A 16,562-nucleotide genomic window follows, 5' to 3' on the forward strand; every position below is an offset into this window, starting at 1 on the left:
AATATCAGAGTTCAAAATATGCACATTGGGGCAGTTTTTGTTGATACAAAAAATATCATCACTTTGGAAAAAATCATCAGCCAACCTACACTATGGCAGTATGATTGCTTTATTCATTGTCCTCAAAATCATATTTGAGCAATTTTACTGATCACCTTAAAAGAAATGTGACTTCGGGTAAACTGGGCAGATTTTAGTGGATGAAAAGTTATGATACTAATCAACAAAACAAGAGTCGCTTTAGTCGAATTCACAAAAATAAAAATATATCATAAATGATACATTAGAATATTTGTATATGGATCTTACTCTTCATTCCATTACATTCAAAAAGCATATGACTCATATCATACATACATTGAATCATATCAAATTCAAATCAATACATATTAACATTAATCATAACAACATCAATAGGAGGTTCATGGATCGCTAAGCATACTCTAATAAAACAATAGTATATGCATATTCCTTAAACATACAATCCCAAAACAAGACTTTTTCAAGCCAACCAAATCATTTCATAAACATTATCGGACTTAGAAGCCAATATATTATGACATTGATGGACTTAGATGCTAAAATGTCCTTTCATAAACATTGTCGAACTTAGACGCCAAAATGTTATGACGTTGCTGGAAGTAGATGTCAGAGTATCCTTTCAAAAAATTGTCGGACTTAGACACCAAAATTTTGTGACGTTGCTGGACTTAGATGTCATAACATCCTTTCATAAACATTGTCGAACTCAGATGCCAAAATGTTTGACATTGCTATACTTAAACGTCAGAGCGTCCTTTCAAAAACATTGTCGGACTTAGATGTCGAAATGTTATGACAATGTTGGAATTAAAATCTAGAGCATCCTTCCATAAACATTATCAAACTCAGATGCCAAAATGTTTGATGTCGATAGACTTAGACGCTAGAGTGTCCTTTCAAAAAAATTGTTGGAGTTAGATGGTGAAATGTTATGATGTTGCTGAACTTAGACGCTAGAACATCCTTTTGAAAACAGTGTCTGACTTAGATGTGGAAATGTTTGACATTGCTAGACTTAGACGCCAGAGTGTCCTTTCATAAACATTTGGACTTAGGCGCTGTCATGTTTAACGTTTCTAGATAAAATCTTGTGTCCGATGCCGTATATCATATTAAAGATTAGATAAAATCTCATTATTTTTTTATTTTTTTAAACAGTACTTTTTAGAAAGAAAGGTAATTAATCCCATTAATTTTAAGAAAGTGAAGTGCAACTCTCGCATCTGACACTACATCATACCTTAATATTAGGGTGAATGTTATATTTTTTATTTCTCCATTTTATTAATTTTATTGGATTGATTTCTAACATGTTAACATGCATCGATTAGACGCATAAGATGTAAGAGATCAAACAACATAGTCTAGAATTCTTCATCTACTTCCGTGTAGGCCCACGGAGTTAGAGAGCGAAGGAGAGATAATTCATATCATGACTCCTCGGTTTGATAGAGATTCTGATATATTTTTTGTGTGCTAGGTGTTTAGTATTTTTCTAACGTTTTTGGGTTAGATTTTTTGGTATTGGAGATTGTGTTGGATATTATTTTCTGATATCTTTTTATATGTTGGGGATTTGTTGGGTGTTATGGGTTTTTCTCGTTTCTTTTTTTAATCGAGAGGATAACACTATCAAAGTATTTTTTTCTGCTTTCCTTTTGGAGATCATCCACAAAAGTATTTTTTGCTATTTTTCTGATATTTTCTTTTTTTTGGATTTTTCTAGAATGGCTTTTTAGAGAGATTTCTATGTGCACCTATCCTTCTTATTTATAGTGATGAAATTTGCACATGTAAAATAAAATATGATCTCCCTATTAAATTATTGAAGAGAGTTAAGAGTAAATATTCAATTACTCATAAATCAGATTTCTTATCTTTTTGTAGATTTTCTATCTTTTTAGCATGTGATTTCTCTTATTTAAAAAGAGATTTCAACATTTGCATTAAAAATAAAAAAGATAAATCATAATTCACATAATCAATTAATATTCCAAAATATTATCATATCCTTAATAATAAAATTTGAATTTGAAAATTATCATAAATTCAAATATTCGAATTGAGTAATTTTGGGTTTGAGGATATTTAGAAAATGCATTTTTGCTCTAAAGATAGTCCAACAATTTTTATAAAGTCAAAAAAAATATTGTAGTGCCTAAAAGTGAGCTCAATATAATTATTTGATCTTTCTAAAATAGTTGTAGCCGGAAACATCTTTTTCGATAGAAAGTTATGTAGCGATTTCTATAAAATCCCAAAATGATCACAATACTTATAAATGGGTAAAAATCAATCATTTGATTTATATAAAATCAGAAAAGGAATATTTTGAGTGCATTTTTATTTTACAATTAAATAGAAAACAAAAATTATAAGGATTTTATAATATGATATATTTTAGAAACTGGAACAATTCCAGAATTAGGATAATAAATGATTATTAAGCCACATAAAATCCTTTAAAAAAACAAAAAATGTGATAACATTTGACTATTATTGAGCCATTAATTACTGATAATGTATAAGTATAATATCTATGCATTATCGGTGAATCTATATACAGTAAATACATCATTCATATGTATCAAATTTGTTAATAGTCACTGATAAATAGACATGAATGGTGAATGATGCAGTGACAATATATAGAACTCATATATCATCAGTACATCCATTTTTTCTTAATGTATTATTTTTTATGTAATATTTATGTACGTCATTGTAAAGATTTATATATATTCACTACATCATCCACTATTCATTTGGATTACTTTATTTTTTGAAAATTCAATAATAATTAAATGTAAATAATGGATAATATAATAACAGTATATAAAACTCATAAACTATAGATACATACATTTTTTTCTCATAATTTTTTATGAAATTGATTTAAGTTGTTGGAACAATGGAATGCCCACACCCATTTTTAATCATAGTACTCTATTATCTCACTCCATGTATCATCTCTTCTGATTGGTTTAAACAAAATTATTAAATTAAAATAATAATTATCAAATAATTTTCTGATCAATCATACCACTTAGCATACAGAGTGTAACAATAGATCCTGACCCATTTTAATTTCATGTCATTTACTCATTTTGTGGACAAAAAGTAAATGGGTCGGGTTTTGCCATAAGTACTCAAAATTTCGAAATCCAAAAAAATCTGAATTCAAATTTCTTGAGAGAAAGTGTTAAGAGTAACTCCACTTTCTGCAACACTGTTCACGAACAACACCATTTTCAAATTCATCTTTTCACTCTTTTCTGCGTACAGTTACTTTCACTCTTCAATTTCATTTCATTACTCGTTAATATACCACAATTTTACTTCAATTTCTTCGATTTTTGAGAATCACTTTTTTTAAAAATCCCTAAATTATAATCAATTTTATCTTCATTTTTCACGAGTAGGGCCAAAGTAGAAGCTGCAGCACTTGCAACTGTCATTAACCGTTTTTATAAGATGGAGGCTCTTTACTTAAAGCTCCATGATAGATACACCAAACTCAAGGTCTATTTCTCTCTCTAATGTTTTACATAATTCTCTCATTTACTTTGTGTATCGTGTATCGAGTTCGATGTACCGCATATCATTATCATGTACTGGGTTTGTCGTAAAGAATGTCTCGTAAAATTAATGTAATAAGTGACAAACAGTGTAACCAAGTGAACCATGTATCATACCTGTATCGCGTAGTGGGTAACTATGGTTATTGTAGGTTCATGATTGTGGTAATACTTGATTACCCCCAGGTTTAGACAATTAGTTTATTTTTTTTACTTGTGTGTGAGTTGCTTCGGTTTGTAAGTAATGAGGAATGTCAAGAAAAACCATAGGCGAAATGATTATGAGAGATTTGGAGATCGATGTTTTTTCAATGAACATGATTTATGATAGAGCATTGTAGTGTTGTTCGATATATGTAGCCGAACCCACTAAGTAAGATTAAGGCTTGGTTGTTGTTGTTGTTGTTTTTAATGATGAATATGGTCAGTAGAATCATTTAGTGAATGAAAAGGCGAAAAGTCGACACAACTTGTTAGATTTTAGTATTGACTCTTGATTTTCTTTGTTGTTCCAGACTAAGAAACTGTCCGAGTTGGATCAGCTGAGTAAAGAACAAGAAGTCAAATTTATGAATTATTTGACTGGTATGTATATTCTTTATGCTTATTTATTTTTCATGGTCTGAAGTTTTGAGAAGCTGCAGCTTATGATAACATAAATTCATCGAATGAACAACTAGATTCTGAATTTTTGTCCATTGCAACCATGTTAGGAAGGAACAATGTCAGAGATTTTGAGTTTTATATCCTGGTGTATTTCCCATTGCGACAGCTGTTATTGTCCCTCATTGGTTTTCCCCCTTCTAAGTTTGACTTGTGAATTTTCAAAATCATGGAACAGAGAAGTATATTAAGCATGAGTTGCATCACATAGTTGGCCATAGCCCTTGCAAAAGTTACAGTTTTTAGAAGGAGTTCATAGCTTTACATATCTGTATTTGGTAGTATGATTCATAAGACTTAAACACTATATTAATCCAGGAAGTATAATCTGTATTCTTGTGTAAACTAGTTTAACTTACTGTCAATCTCAATAATCACAGCTTCAGAAGAGTTGATTGAGCACTTGAAGAGCGAAAATGACAAGCTGCATGAAGAACTCAATGAATTGAGAAGTGAGGTGGGTTCGATTAGGTATGTATTCCACATTCCAGCTTCCTTTTTTTGTGTAGATTTACAATTGCATTGCTTCATTTATTTTTTCTGTTTATTTATACCGGTTCGGTCCTGTGCGGAAGACTCAAAAAATATACTTTTCTGTCAGGATTGCCAAAGACAAACAGGTAGCTGAATATCAAAAGCTTTTAATGGAGGAAAGCAAGAAAAGTGAGATGCTGAATTATTTGTCGTTCTTGAAATGCTTGTTAAATAATTGTTGTACAGATGTTTGCAAAAGATTCTTCCTGCATTTTGCTTAATGGTTTGACATGTTTGAAGCTCGGCCTATTTATATAAATATTAAAAAATTTCCATCTATATTCTTGTAGCATGGAATATGTAAGTTTCTTAAATAAAAGAATTTCTGTATGTATGTGATTGACTTTATTTATCTTTTAGCACATCCAAGGCTATCACAAACATTTAACAATATAAAATTGCTGATTTTACAGTATATTGTAATAGACTTTTAGAATTCTGTCACTTTTGTTAGCTTTGTTTAATTTCCATTTAATTTGTGTTGTCCATCTCTTTAGCTTAATTCTTTGTTTCTTGATCTGTTATGAACTTTCTCGTTTGCTCAGTTTGCATTTCCTTGTCCTTTCTGCTGGGAATTCACTTACCTGTAAGACAAATAGGCACCTTTTTTAATCTAAATGTCCTTATATCAGACAATATTTCCTTTTTAAGCAGAAGAAACCTGATTTTTCTTTTGAATGAGATGTTCATGGTTCTTTAAAGTTAGTAAACAATTTACTCATTCATTTTAAAATGCAAAGAAGACAATAACATATTGATTTTTCTGATGTATTCTGTATTCATAATTGCATTAGAATAAAATATAACTAGCATTAGTTTTTTTACTTTCTCACTTTGAATCTAAAACTGTTTTTATTACTTTTGATATTTTGTAGTCAAGTTCTTATTGAAGTAGTAAAGCAAGGTTTGCCGTTCTGAATTTCTGATAACAACTTAAGTTAATCTTTTTCTTTGGAATTTGGTGGGAGTCTGGGTTTTTCTTGATTGGTGGGAATCTTGTTTTACCATTATTTTTTAGTTCACCACAGTATTCTTCCCTTTGTCTCTGTCGGTCTGTCCTTAAATTTATCTCATTTTATCGGTTCTTCTTTAGTATTGAGGACTTCGGTTTGGGTGTGAACTGTCGGCAGATGAAGCTCTTTCGGAAGAAGTTGAGAAGTTGCGAAAGCTGCAGCTGGAAATAACTTCTGGTGATTTAAATAATAACAGTAAAATCATGGCTGCAGACCATCAGCTTAGGGCTACCTCAAATAGCTCATCTAGAAAAATGACTAGAAAACGTATGCTGCAAGAAGGAACTTCTGGTAATTTAAATGATAACAGTATGGTCATTGCCGAAAATGATCACTTTGGATCTATCTCCAATACCCCATCTAGAAGAATGACTAGAAGTCGTAGGAAGCAGGATGAACAGGAAAAAGAAGCAAGGTTTATTATATCCTATGAAAACAGTGAAGGTAGTGCTGTGGCAAGACAGTCAACAGAAAATGTTTCCAAGGATACTACTTCTGCTAAGGTGAGCTTTTAGTACCCAAAGATATATATAATTGTATATGCACATTTCATTTCCAAAATTTGGGTAGAAAATGCAAGTGCCTTAATGTGCTGAAATTTGGTTATGAAAAAGCTGCTGGAGTTCTGTACAGAGGCAAATGATCAATCAGGTTGGTATTAGCATATAGTATTCATGTTGCTTTATAAGTGAATAGTTTGTATTGGATTTCGTCATATTTTGTATATAGTTGATTGTTTTCTATATCTGTAGGTTTACAGAAAACTGACAACTGTAACTGGCTTATTCAAGCTCTTTTTGAGTATGCACTGGGAATGAAATTATCCACTGACCATCAAACTGAACAAATATGCCTTTCTGCACTTCATCAATCAAGTGGTAATTCACAGTTTTGGACTGTAACTGATAACTTTCTTAATGTAGCTTAATTGTTAATAGTTTCTAGAACGAGTTCCAGTACCGAAGATTTTGATTTCTGAATGATTAGGACTCTTTTGTATTTGATCTGGGAACGACATTTGTTAAGAGTGACAATCATGCATCCCGAAAGAGATTAGTTCTTTACCCATAGGGTGCGGTGATATACCCTTGGTTATACAAAAACAATTGTACCATCCTAGTCAATGGTACAATAGGGATGTTATACACCATGCCTTTCAGTAAAAGGCTCCATCAAGATTACAGTAATTGGGGTAGTTTAAAATTGTCAGAAATGGGGAATGACAATAATTATTGTGTTTCGAAGACTCAAAAATAAAAAATGAGATATCCTCCTACACCATAAGAAAAGTAACATGTGTCATAAAGTAGTACTTTATTTATTAGTGATTGGTTTACACATGATATATGTCACTTTCTTATGGTAGCAAAATACTTTCATGAGCTAGACTGCTAGTATAACAGTGGTTACTAAATGGTGAACTTTTCACACAATTAACTAATGTCATTTTTCTTCAATAAAATTCTAGCCCTTTTCAAAAGTTTCAGACATATAAGTACTTGATTAACTTTTTCTTTTGATTGAAATGATGATAGGTTACTCCTTCAGTTTAACATGGATTTGCAAATCACCTGAAGAGGAAGCAGAACTTCTGTACCATGTTCAATCTCTAGGCACATTTGAAAGAGTAGCACCAGAATGGATGAGGGAGGACATCATGTTCAGCCCAACCATGTGTCCCATTTTCTTTGAAAGGGTTTCTCGTGTTATCAAACTGAACCACTAAGATTTTGTTTGGGAGTTATATTTTGACGAGGGAGGAAGAGAACAGAACTATGAAATACACTTATAGAGGGTTTTCGAGCCTCTCTTCCCCTAAAAAATACCCTCACGATTATCTTACAACTTTCTGTTTAGTAGCTTTTAATTCCCCATCATTTGCATTTTAATTATTGATTTAACAAAACTTGATAGAGTAAGTTAACTTTTGGGTGTAGACTTCTTTTTCTACCCATTTCATGTTATTTGCAAATCTAATGTTTGTTTACCAAGAGAGTAAGAGACACGACTAATTATAACAACTAAGTCTTTATCCTATTAGATAAGAGTCAACTATATGGATCGGAAAATGTCTTATGGTATGCATCTACACAGTTAATTTTAGAGGCGGAAAAATTAACTACACTGTCATTTAATGTATCATTTCAAACTGCACTTGCTTCCATGATTCCTATAAGCCTAGTGCATTCTCCATGATTTGATTAGTTGCAATTCCTGTCTCATTTTATTTTTGTTCACCACTTTTCCTATTAAGTTATTTTTATAAAGCTCACCCTCCTAAGGTTGAACTCTAAAAATTTCCTTCTTTATTTTCTAATACAAGTCTCTTATTTTAGAACAGTAGAAGAGTTCAAAATTTGATGATTTACATCCTCATATTTTTCAGGGTAAGAAATAAACTTAGAAATCTCATAAAAGCATGAAGCCATGAACTGCCATAACAAAGCCAACTTTTTAGTCAGTATCAGCATCTAGGCTAAGGAATTTCTTTATAATTCCCATCATCTCTCCGCCCGGAAATCGCCCCAGACATCCTCTTGCAGCTGCCATTTCATTTAACTCCGATACCGAATCGCCGCTATAAGGTTGACAGCATTTGTCTCTTCTTTCTTGTATTTCGAAATCATTAGTTAAGTCTTCACCATGCTTAACACTTGGAATGGGGAATGGATCAAGAGAAGTTTGGCAAACATTGGACTCGCCAACTGCACCAACAAAATCTTTCAACCGACACATAGCGAATGGAACCGGTTCGAAGCTATGATCTCCATATTCTACTGGAGTAGAGTGGTCTCCGGTAACACAAAGGAAAAACTGGAACTTTCCACTTGATTCTGCTTCCCAGAGAAGCCTTGCCAACTGTCCTATAGCTGTATCTACCGCTTCTAATCCTTTGAGTTTGAGAATGCTTGCCTTGTCATGGCCTGCATCATCTATCGCCTGCATCAAAATCGAATAATCGAAAATCTAGAAATGAATAGGTTTAGAAGGAGAAGTGAAAGAGCAACATTCTAGTTAGAAGATGCAAGATTTAACTCGATCTTATATTGGCATGCTCATGTACTTAAAAAGAGTCCAAGAATACTTAAAAAAGTTGTTTCGATTTTAATTTGTCTGGATTCCAGATTACCTTTAAAAGGTTTTAATCAGCATGAGTATCATGCAGCCCTAAACATGGGCAAGATGAGGCTTCATTAAGTTCAGAGACTCGAATATGCGATTGAAAACCTCATATCACGATTTTCTGGGATGAAGAGAGGTAGAAAACTCTCCACTCGCCATCTATAAAATGTGATTCTCGAGCAGCTATGAAGATTTCTGGCAGGATGCGTGGATTATATATGCAAAGGCCCACGACAAAGATCGAACACCATAGAGTCCCCATTACTATGTTAAGGTTCTATCTCAAAACCAATACGAAATGAACGAGTAACCCAGTAGGTATAGGAAATGAAAATGGGGTAGGCGATGTGGGACTTCTAACAATGATAAAAAGTAAAAGCATATAGAGAAACCAAAACTTATAGAAATTTGACCTTAATATGAAGAAAACCAAAGTCATATCCATCTAACCGGCCTGCTTTATGCTCATCCTCTCCAGGTACGAATACTCGGGGGCAAGGTTGCAAAGGAGCTGAGAGCGCCTTAGCTATTGCTGATGCTTTTGAAGTTAGTAAAGTTCGATAGTCCCCAGTCGCTCCAGGAGCTTCAAGAATATCAATACCAAGTGATAAGCCCAGGCCAGCAATTATTTTTGTTGGAGCTACCATACATGGCCGCAAACCATGTTTATTTATAAATGGAGGAACCTATAAAATACGATTGAAAAGTGATACACACATATAACTAGTACTTAGACACACATAAGCATTTATAACATACATTTGCAGTTAATCATATATTTGTTTATTGGCTCAGACAGAGGATACAATTGACGGACCACATCGAACGTGCTGAAGTTATAGAATGACTACTTCTGTAATTAAACTTAAACCTTGTAGTCCCTACCTTTTGCAAGTTAACAATGTTTGAATGAAAAACATACCATAAAATTAAAAAAAAGGTAGAAAAACTCAACTGCAGAATATGCAAATCACCATTTACTTTAAAACTATCTTAAATTATTCTTAAATAATCGCAGCATATTTGATGTGTTTTCCTTTTAGGTGCCAGAAATATGTAAATGGATTAAGAACTATGATAGTTTGATTATGTTAAGGTCGCTTTAACGTTGGAAAGACGAATCTGTAAATTATGATATGAACTGAAAGAACACACCTCAATTCGAATGCCACAACCTCTTAAAAGGACTATATTTGCTACGTTCTTCCCTTCTGCGACACGTTTAGCATTCACAGGATGAGAAACCAGAATCTTGGTAATTTCCTTGGACAATTCATTAACAACGGCAGCAGTGTGGCTTGCTTCATGAGAATCATCCAAAGCTTCTGCTTTCAGAAGTAAGCGGTTGTCCTTTAACGGGTCAGTTCCTGATATATTCCCACTCAAATTCGGTCCTTTAACAACCACTCCGCATCTATGTTCTGTTGCATACCTATGAAAGGAATAGGAAAATGATATGCAGAACTATTAGTTTTACTCTGGCATAAATCTTCAGTACCTAAACTTGTAGAGAATAGTATCAAGTTTATTCAAAGGGTTGAATTTTTAAATTTTGGAATGAAATCTTTACACTAGATAAATAGAGCCACACCATCAAATATCCTCCACAGATGACTACAATTTTCTCAAACAAGAAGCACAATATTAGAGGATCGGCACAACAGTAAAGTTGTTTGCCTTGTGAAACGTTTCAAATCTTGAAAACAACCTCTTTGCTTGTAAGGATAAGGCTGCATAGACCCTCATAGTTGGGAAACTTATGCACTGGGCCGCCCTTTTTTAAGAAGCACAATTTCTCACAATTATCATCACTTAAAAAAGGAGACTGAAAACACTGAGAACTCGATATTTCCCGTAATAAGTGGTTACCTACTTTAATAACTAACCCTCGAATATTTTCTGGACCATATGCATCTTTACCTGACTCTGACTTCATATTGAGGGAAAGATGGAAGCTTCATTCCATCCAAGGCAGCACAGAGTATTGGGCCTTCTTCTTCAAAGTGCCTGTCGGCCCTCCTACTGGTGACTATTCCAGTTTTCTCATCAAGAGTTGCAAAATTCGACTACACGAAAACACTTCATTAGATGATTAGCATGAACAATGCAGAAAATTCTTTTAAGAAATATCTGTTTTAGAAATGGAAGCATAAAAAGTAATATTTATTACATAAAAATTTAGCTGAAATATTAATATTTAGGTTGGAAGACATGTGTGAAGGAGACCGTTAGAAGCTCGAATACAAAGAGTAGATCAAATGGAGGTTAGTTCAATTTTTAGAGATAAAGGGAGGCCAAGAACAACTATAGGCAAAAATATTAGCAAAGATTTAGAGATCAATGTTTTATCAATGGACATGACTTACGATAGAGCATTATTGCAACATTCGATCCATGTAGCCTACCCCACCTATTGGGACAAGGGTTGGTTGTTGTGGTCGCATGCACCATCATATTCCTAACGGTTTATTTGTGAGTTATTCTCACAGGTGTATTTCATGTTTCCCAAGTCTTCCCTTCCCCTTCGACCTCTCCAAAAACCAACTCGAGGACAAATTAGTACTGTTAGCCGCAGCTCATTATTTCTCATACTACATACATATTCTATGATCTAAGCACCAGACAAGTATTTAATTGTATTGTTTTATTTGCTACTACTAATATACTTTTTGTACAACTTTTTTTCAACATGTTTAAAACTGCATGTAACACTTTCTGTTACGGCTAAATATTTAATTTTTTGTTTTGGTTGCTCAGATGATATCCATACAATTGACAAAAGATCCAAAAATAATTTGTTTCGACACATCAAACAATATTCAACATTGAATCTGTTTTTTGAAGATTATCTCTCTCTATGCAGTTTAAACTTTTAACCACAGCTTGAATGGCAGAAGGTTTTAACAGGTTGAATCTGCTTGTTTTCTTGATCGACATTTTTAGTCAGTGCTATTTGGGAATAGGGATTAAAAATTTGTTGAGTCTCGTGAACATACACAAAAATTTGGGAATTAAGGAAAAGTCTTGCTAGAGCCTAAAGGGTTATAGCTTGAACATGAGCTACCTATTACAGATACCGGAGTGATTGCAATGCAATTACTAACTTCTATGCAGCTCCGTGTACCGAGGAAAAGCCATAGGCTATTTATTGATGGTTTGGGTTGGTGTCCGACTCCCCCTACCTCTCAAGATAAGACTGCTTGTTGTTCGCAAAGGCCTTGTGAAGAAGAGGAATTTGAAAAGCGTTTTGGACAATGGATAACCAAAATGCCTATGACAAGTTGAATCTAAAGTTGGTTATTTCTTAAACTGTTAATATCATTGTATTAAGGAAGATATCCTGAAGTTGTTGGCCGAGTTTCAATGCGATGGTAAGATTGGTGCAATAATGAGATTTACTTTTGTCACTTTAATGCCTAAGAAGGACAGGTAATTCCCAAAATGTCCACAATGACATCACGATCGCAATTATGGCTGCATAGGTCACATTTTCCCGTAACTTTCCGCAATTGCCGTAACGTAATGTAACCGCGACCGCGGTTTAAATCAATGGTTTCAAGAGATAAAGTATAATAGCTCCAGTCCAAAAGAAAGCTAAATAAAGAAAAACGAAAAACAGGTATCAAGATCAACCAACCTTAAAAGCAATATCACCAGGTGACATGGCCAATCCAGCCCCCATGGATTCAAATGCTCCTCGACCACGATAATAAACTCGAGGATCATAACCCAACAAAGAAAGATGAGCAGTGTCACTTCCACAAGCTAAGCCAACCTCAACAGGGTCCATTAGTCCATTGACTCCAGCAGATGCAATAGCGTCCAAGTTGGGTAGTTTTGCTGCCTCAAGAGGAGTCTTATATCCGAGCCTCGGTAATGACACATCACCCAACCCATCAATCAGCACAAATGCCACTCTTTTCTTCGGCAACTGCAAACTACTCATTCTTCTCCTTTTTTTTCTTCTTCGGAGATTTCAAATAGAAGGGTTCAACAGCCAACAAATTCTTTCTGATATAATCAGAACCTTCACTCTGATGATGCCTTCACAAACAGGATATACCAAACCCCTGCCATCATAATAACTACATAAATTTTTCATCTTTGAACAATTTGGGTTCACAAATTACAAAGACAAAACCAACATTCAAGACACAATTTTAAACACACGCAACAGGGTGAGTTTGGCGCAACAGCAAGGTTGTTGCTCCGTAACCATGTCATGGGTTCAAATCCGGGAAACAGTCTCTTCTTTTGTGGGTAAGATTGTGTATATCTACCCTCTGATGCCCAGTAAGTGAGAGTCTCATAAACTGGGCCGCCTTTTTAGCCGACCCTACATAGTGGGATAAAGGGTTGGTTGTTGTTGTAATTTTAAGCACAATCATTCAGCACCATCAATGAAGAATAAAAATCAAAATAATAAACCCATCATCAAAATTGAAACTTTATTACAGTTTTGCATTCAATGTTGAATTTGGAAACTTGGGTGTAGTTCCAATTAGTTTAAAATTTCACTATGAGAATCGACCCAATGTTGCTAAAAGCGCAATGGGGGAAAGGGGATAGTGAATAATGAAAATCCATTTATGAAAATTGCAAGAGATTAGAATAGAAGAATAAATTGGAATGGAAAATGTTACCTTGGTTGATTAATCAATGTCAACGATGTAGAGAAGAGAGTGTGCCTATGACACAAGATCAAGATGGAGGAATTAAGAGAGCCTAAAATGTCATGTTCATTCCAAAAAGAGTCTTTAAATATCAGAATTAATATGTATGCATTGATGATGATATGTTTTTTACACTGCAATCAATCATTTACCATTGATTTGTCACTACTGACTTTCAAATAAAAATAATACAAATCGATAGTATATGATGTGTTGATAATGTAAAAACATTACATTGTAAATGCAAAGATTTTAAACTAATCCACATATACACATGGTAAATGTACATATTATTATATAAGTATATTCATGATTTTAAGATGGTAATAGAGTGAGCTTTAATCAAAATTACACAAATTGTTCTTTTATTTTTTACACTAACAAAAAATTCCTAATTTATTTATATACATTACATTTAATACAGGGAAATAAGTGTGATCTTTTGGACAAAAAGGACATGTAATTAAATTAAACAAAATATTGGTATATTGTCCAAACACGTCAAAATAGTATATGAGTCCATATGTTTTCATTATTTTTGTTGGTTACAATATAGTATAAGAGTGATTTAAACAATCTCTATTGATAAATTGTGTATCAAAAATAATGAAAATATATTGACTAGTATATTATTTGGATTTGTCTTCATACTATATTATATTTTGTTTAACTTAATTACATTTATCATCATTTTTTATATATATTTTTCATGCAGTGGTAGTCAGTGTAATGATAGATGATTAGGGAGGTTGTAGTTTTGCTAAAACTCATGGAATGTAATCTACTCTTTTTATTATTATTGATTTAACTCTTAAAAAATACAAATAAATAGTGATAAATAATATATTAACTATGTATAAATCTTTACATTATACTATTTTGTATATAATATTATTCATATTATATTATTTTAAAATAAGTAATATTATTATATATGTAATTTTTATATAGAAATATAATTTAATTGTTATAGTTATAGAAGTATATTTAAAAGTATATATATTAGCTTATTTAAATATATATATTGACATATTTCAAGAACTTATAATATAATAAACCTTTAAATATAGAACTAAGCTTTAAAACTTTTTAATCAAGTAACAAGATCATATGAATCTCCTGTATACTTTATATATCTGTTTGTTTAAGGTAAAATCTAATTTAACTTATTTTCATCTTATGTGTGACATGTAAAAAATATTTGAAAATATAAAAGAATGATTATTTTGCACATAGAATAAAAAATAAAAATAAAGAATCTGGAACTAAAATCGGACAAAGAACCTAAACTTTAAATAAAACTAATTTATTGTTAGATGCTCACTTTATTCCACATCAACCTTTATTCCACCACATTACCAAAAAAAATTATTCTTTGTCGATTTTCAGTACTTATAAATTGATTGGGCCGTTTACTAATTTATCAATTAAATAGGAGATCGGATTGCAATTTACTTTTAAATATATCTTCAAAAATTAAATCAAAAGGAAGATAATTTTAATTTAGCCATAAAAGTACTGGAACATGAAATTCAGCTCATCTACAAACTTGGATAGGCATATATTTATGTAAACATACTCGACCAAATTTGACTAATTACTAAAATGAAAATTAAAAAAAACAGTTTTGTTATTCTAACTTTCTTTGGTACATTGGAATCATAAAAATAAAAAATAAAATCATAGATTAAAATAAATGATGAGATCCCGATGTCAAGAAGATTGATACTCAGGTAGAGTTGTTGTCCAAACATGTAAGTTAGCAGTTGAATGTGAGCTTATCTGCAGGAAATCGGCCACTTTGTTTGCCTTCTTTACCACAAATTTGATTTCAACAAATCAAGTGCTAATATTTGAGATAAGTAAAATATGATTAAGACAAATTTGGACTCTTTCTCATATCATATATCCTGCTTCTAAATAATCACTTTCAAAAATGACATTCTTAAAACTCAAGTTTCAAGTTGGGATGACAACGGGGCAACACAAGTAGTGCTTTCTTATTCCCATATATATACTATTTTAAGCATCCATGCGGGAAGCGGTTCGGGGGTACCCAAGTTTAAGGGCATATTTTCATCTTTTATAATAATCAAAATATTCAAAATAACTATTACATGAAAAATTTAATTTACGTATATGTTAAATTTATCATTACATTTCAATCACTAAAGTTTATTATAAAATGTTAATAAAGTAGATGATATAATTATAAAGTAAACACATGTATAATATTATACAATATTTATTTAAAAAATTATAAATATGTGGGTATCATGATATATGTCCTCATCCATAAGCTATTTTTGTGAGTATACGTTATGAGTATTTTTATGGGTACCCACAGGATGAGTATTTTGGCGATCTTCCTATGCCGAAATTTGTTGAGTACCCCAACAACCACCATCTCTCGTGGTCGCAAATATCATTATCCCTCTAATTATATTTTGATCTCTAATGCAACTACCATACATATTTATCTTTACTTGATCTATTTCCATACAAGACCATTGAACTCATGGTAAATCCTCCTCCAAGATCACACAATGCCTCATGTGGCAAACACAATAATCATGATGGTACTGCATGCAAGAAAATTAACATCCAAAGTATTAATCCTAGAGTTGCATTGATCCTCCACCTCCAAGCCTAGGGATGCTAATAGGTCTCAAAGGGTCTGGGTAGTCTACTATTCGGATCCACCTTGTTACTTTATTTTTGGACTTGGACCCTTTCTGTACTCGCGTGAGTACTCGTTGCGTTTGCTACCTGCGGGTCCTTGGGTACCCATCAGATCAGCAGGTACGCAAAAAATCAGAAAATATTAAAAATAATTGTGGATAATTTATTCAATTGTTTGTTTGTTTCATGTAATCTTATGTTATTTAGACTATCAAAGAGAGAGAAAAATTATAAAACATAATTTAAATTGACTA

At 32.5% G+C, this 16,562-nt stretch overlaps 2 protein-coding genes across 3 annotated transcripts in view; one reads left to right on the plus strand and one right to left on the minus strand.

Moving 5' to 3' along the window:
• LOC109356923 overlaps window positions 3,299–16,562 on the plus strand; it is a 28,916-nt gene continuing 15,652 nt past the window's right edge. Inside the window, exons 1-9 of one of the 2 annotated variants that reach the window (XM_019600558.1) lie at window positions 3,299–3,321; window positions 3,485–3,564; window positions 4,136–4,205; window positions 4,664–4,754; window positions 4,885–4,946; window positions 5,948–6,333; window positions 6,445–6,481; window positions 6,583–6,708; window positions 7,366–7,845. In XM_019600558.1, coding sequence (XP_019456103.1) covers window positions 3,517–3,564; window positions 4,136–4,205; window positions 4,664–4,754; window positions 4,885–4,946; window positions 5,948–6,333; window positions 6,445–6,481; window positions 6,583–6,708; window positions 7,366–7,556 — 1,011 coding nt within the window. In that variant the 5' untranslated portion in view covers window positions 3,299–3,321; window positions 3,485–3,516 and the 3' untranslated portion in view covers window positions 7,557–7,845. Of the gene's footprint in view, window positions 3,322–3,484; window positions 3,565–4,135; window positions 4,206–4,663; window positions 4,755–4,884; window positions 4,947–5,947; window positions 6,334–6,444; window positions 6,482–6,582; window positions 6,709–7,365; window positions 7,846–16,562 lie in introns of those variants that run through there. The other variant, XM_019600557.1, reaches the window with a different exon arrangement.
• LOC109356920 (probable 2,3-bisphosphoglycerate-independent phosphoglycerate mutase) lies at window positions 8,114–13,690 on the minus strand. Its single transcript, XM_019600554.1, has 6 exons — window positions 13,597–13,690; window positions 12,591–13,023; window positions 10,874–11,019; window positions 10,109–10,385; window positions 9,367–9,639; window positions 8,114–8,770 (listed from the first exon to the last, which is right to left on the minus strand). Exons 2-6 carry the CDS (start codon window positions 12,897–12,899, stop codon window positions 8,285–8,287), a joined length of 1,491 nt encoding a protein of 496 aa, XP_019456099.1. The 5' UTR covers window positions 12,900–13,023; window positions 13,597–13,690; the 3' UTR covers window positions 8,114–8,284.

This window comes from Lupinus angustifolius, chromosome LG09 (assembly GCF_001865875.1).
Source record: "Lupinus angustifolius cultivar Tanjil chromosome LG09, LupAngTanjil_v1.0, whole genome shotgun sequence".
NCBI classification, from domain to species: Eukaryota; Viridiplantae; Streptophyta; class Magnoliopsida; order Fabales; family Fabaceae; genus Lupinus; species Lupinus angustifolius.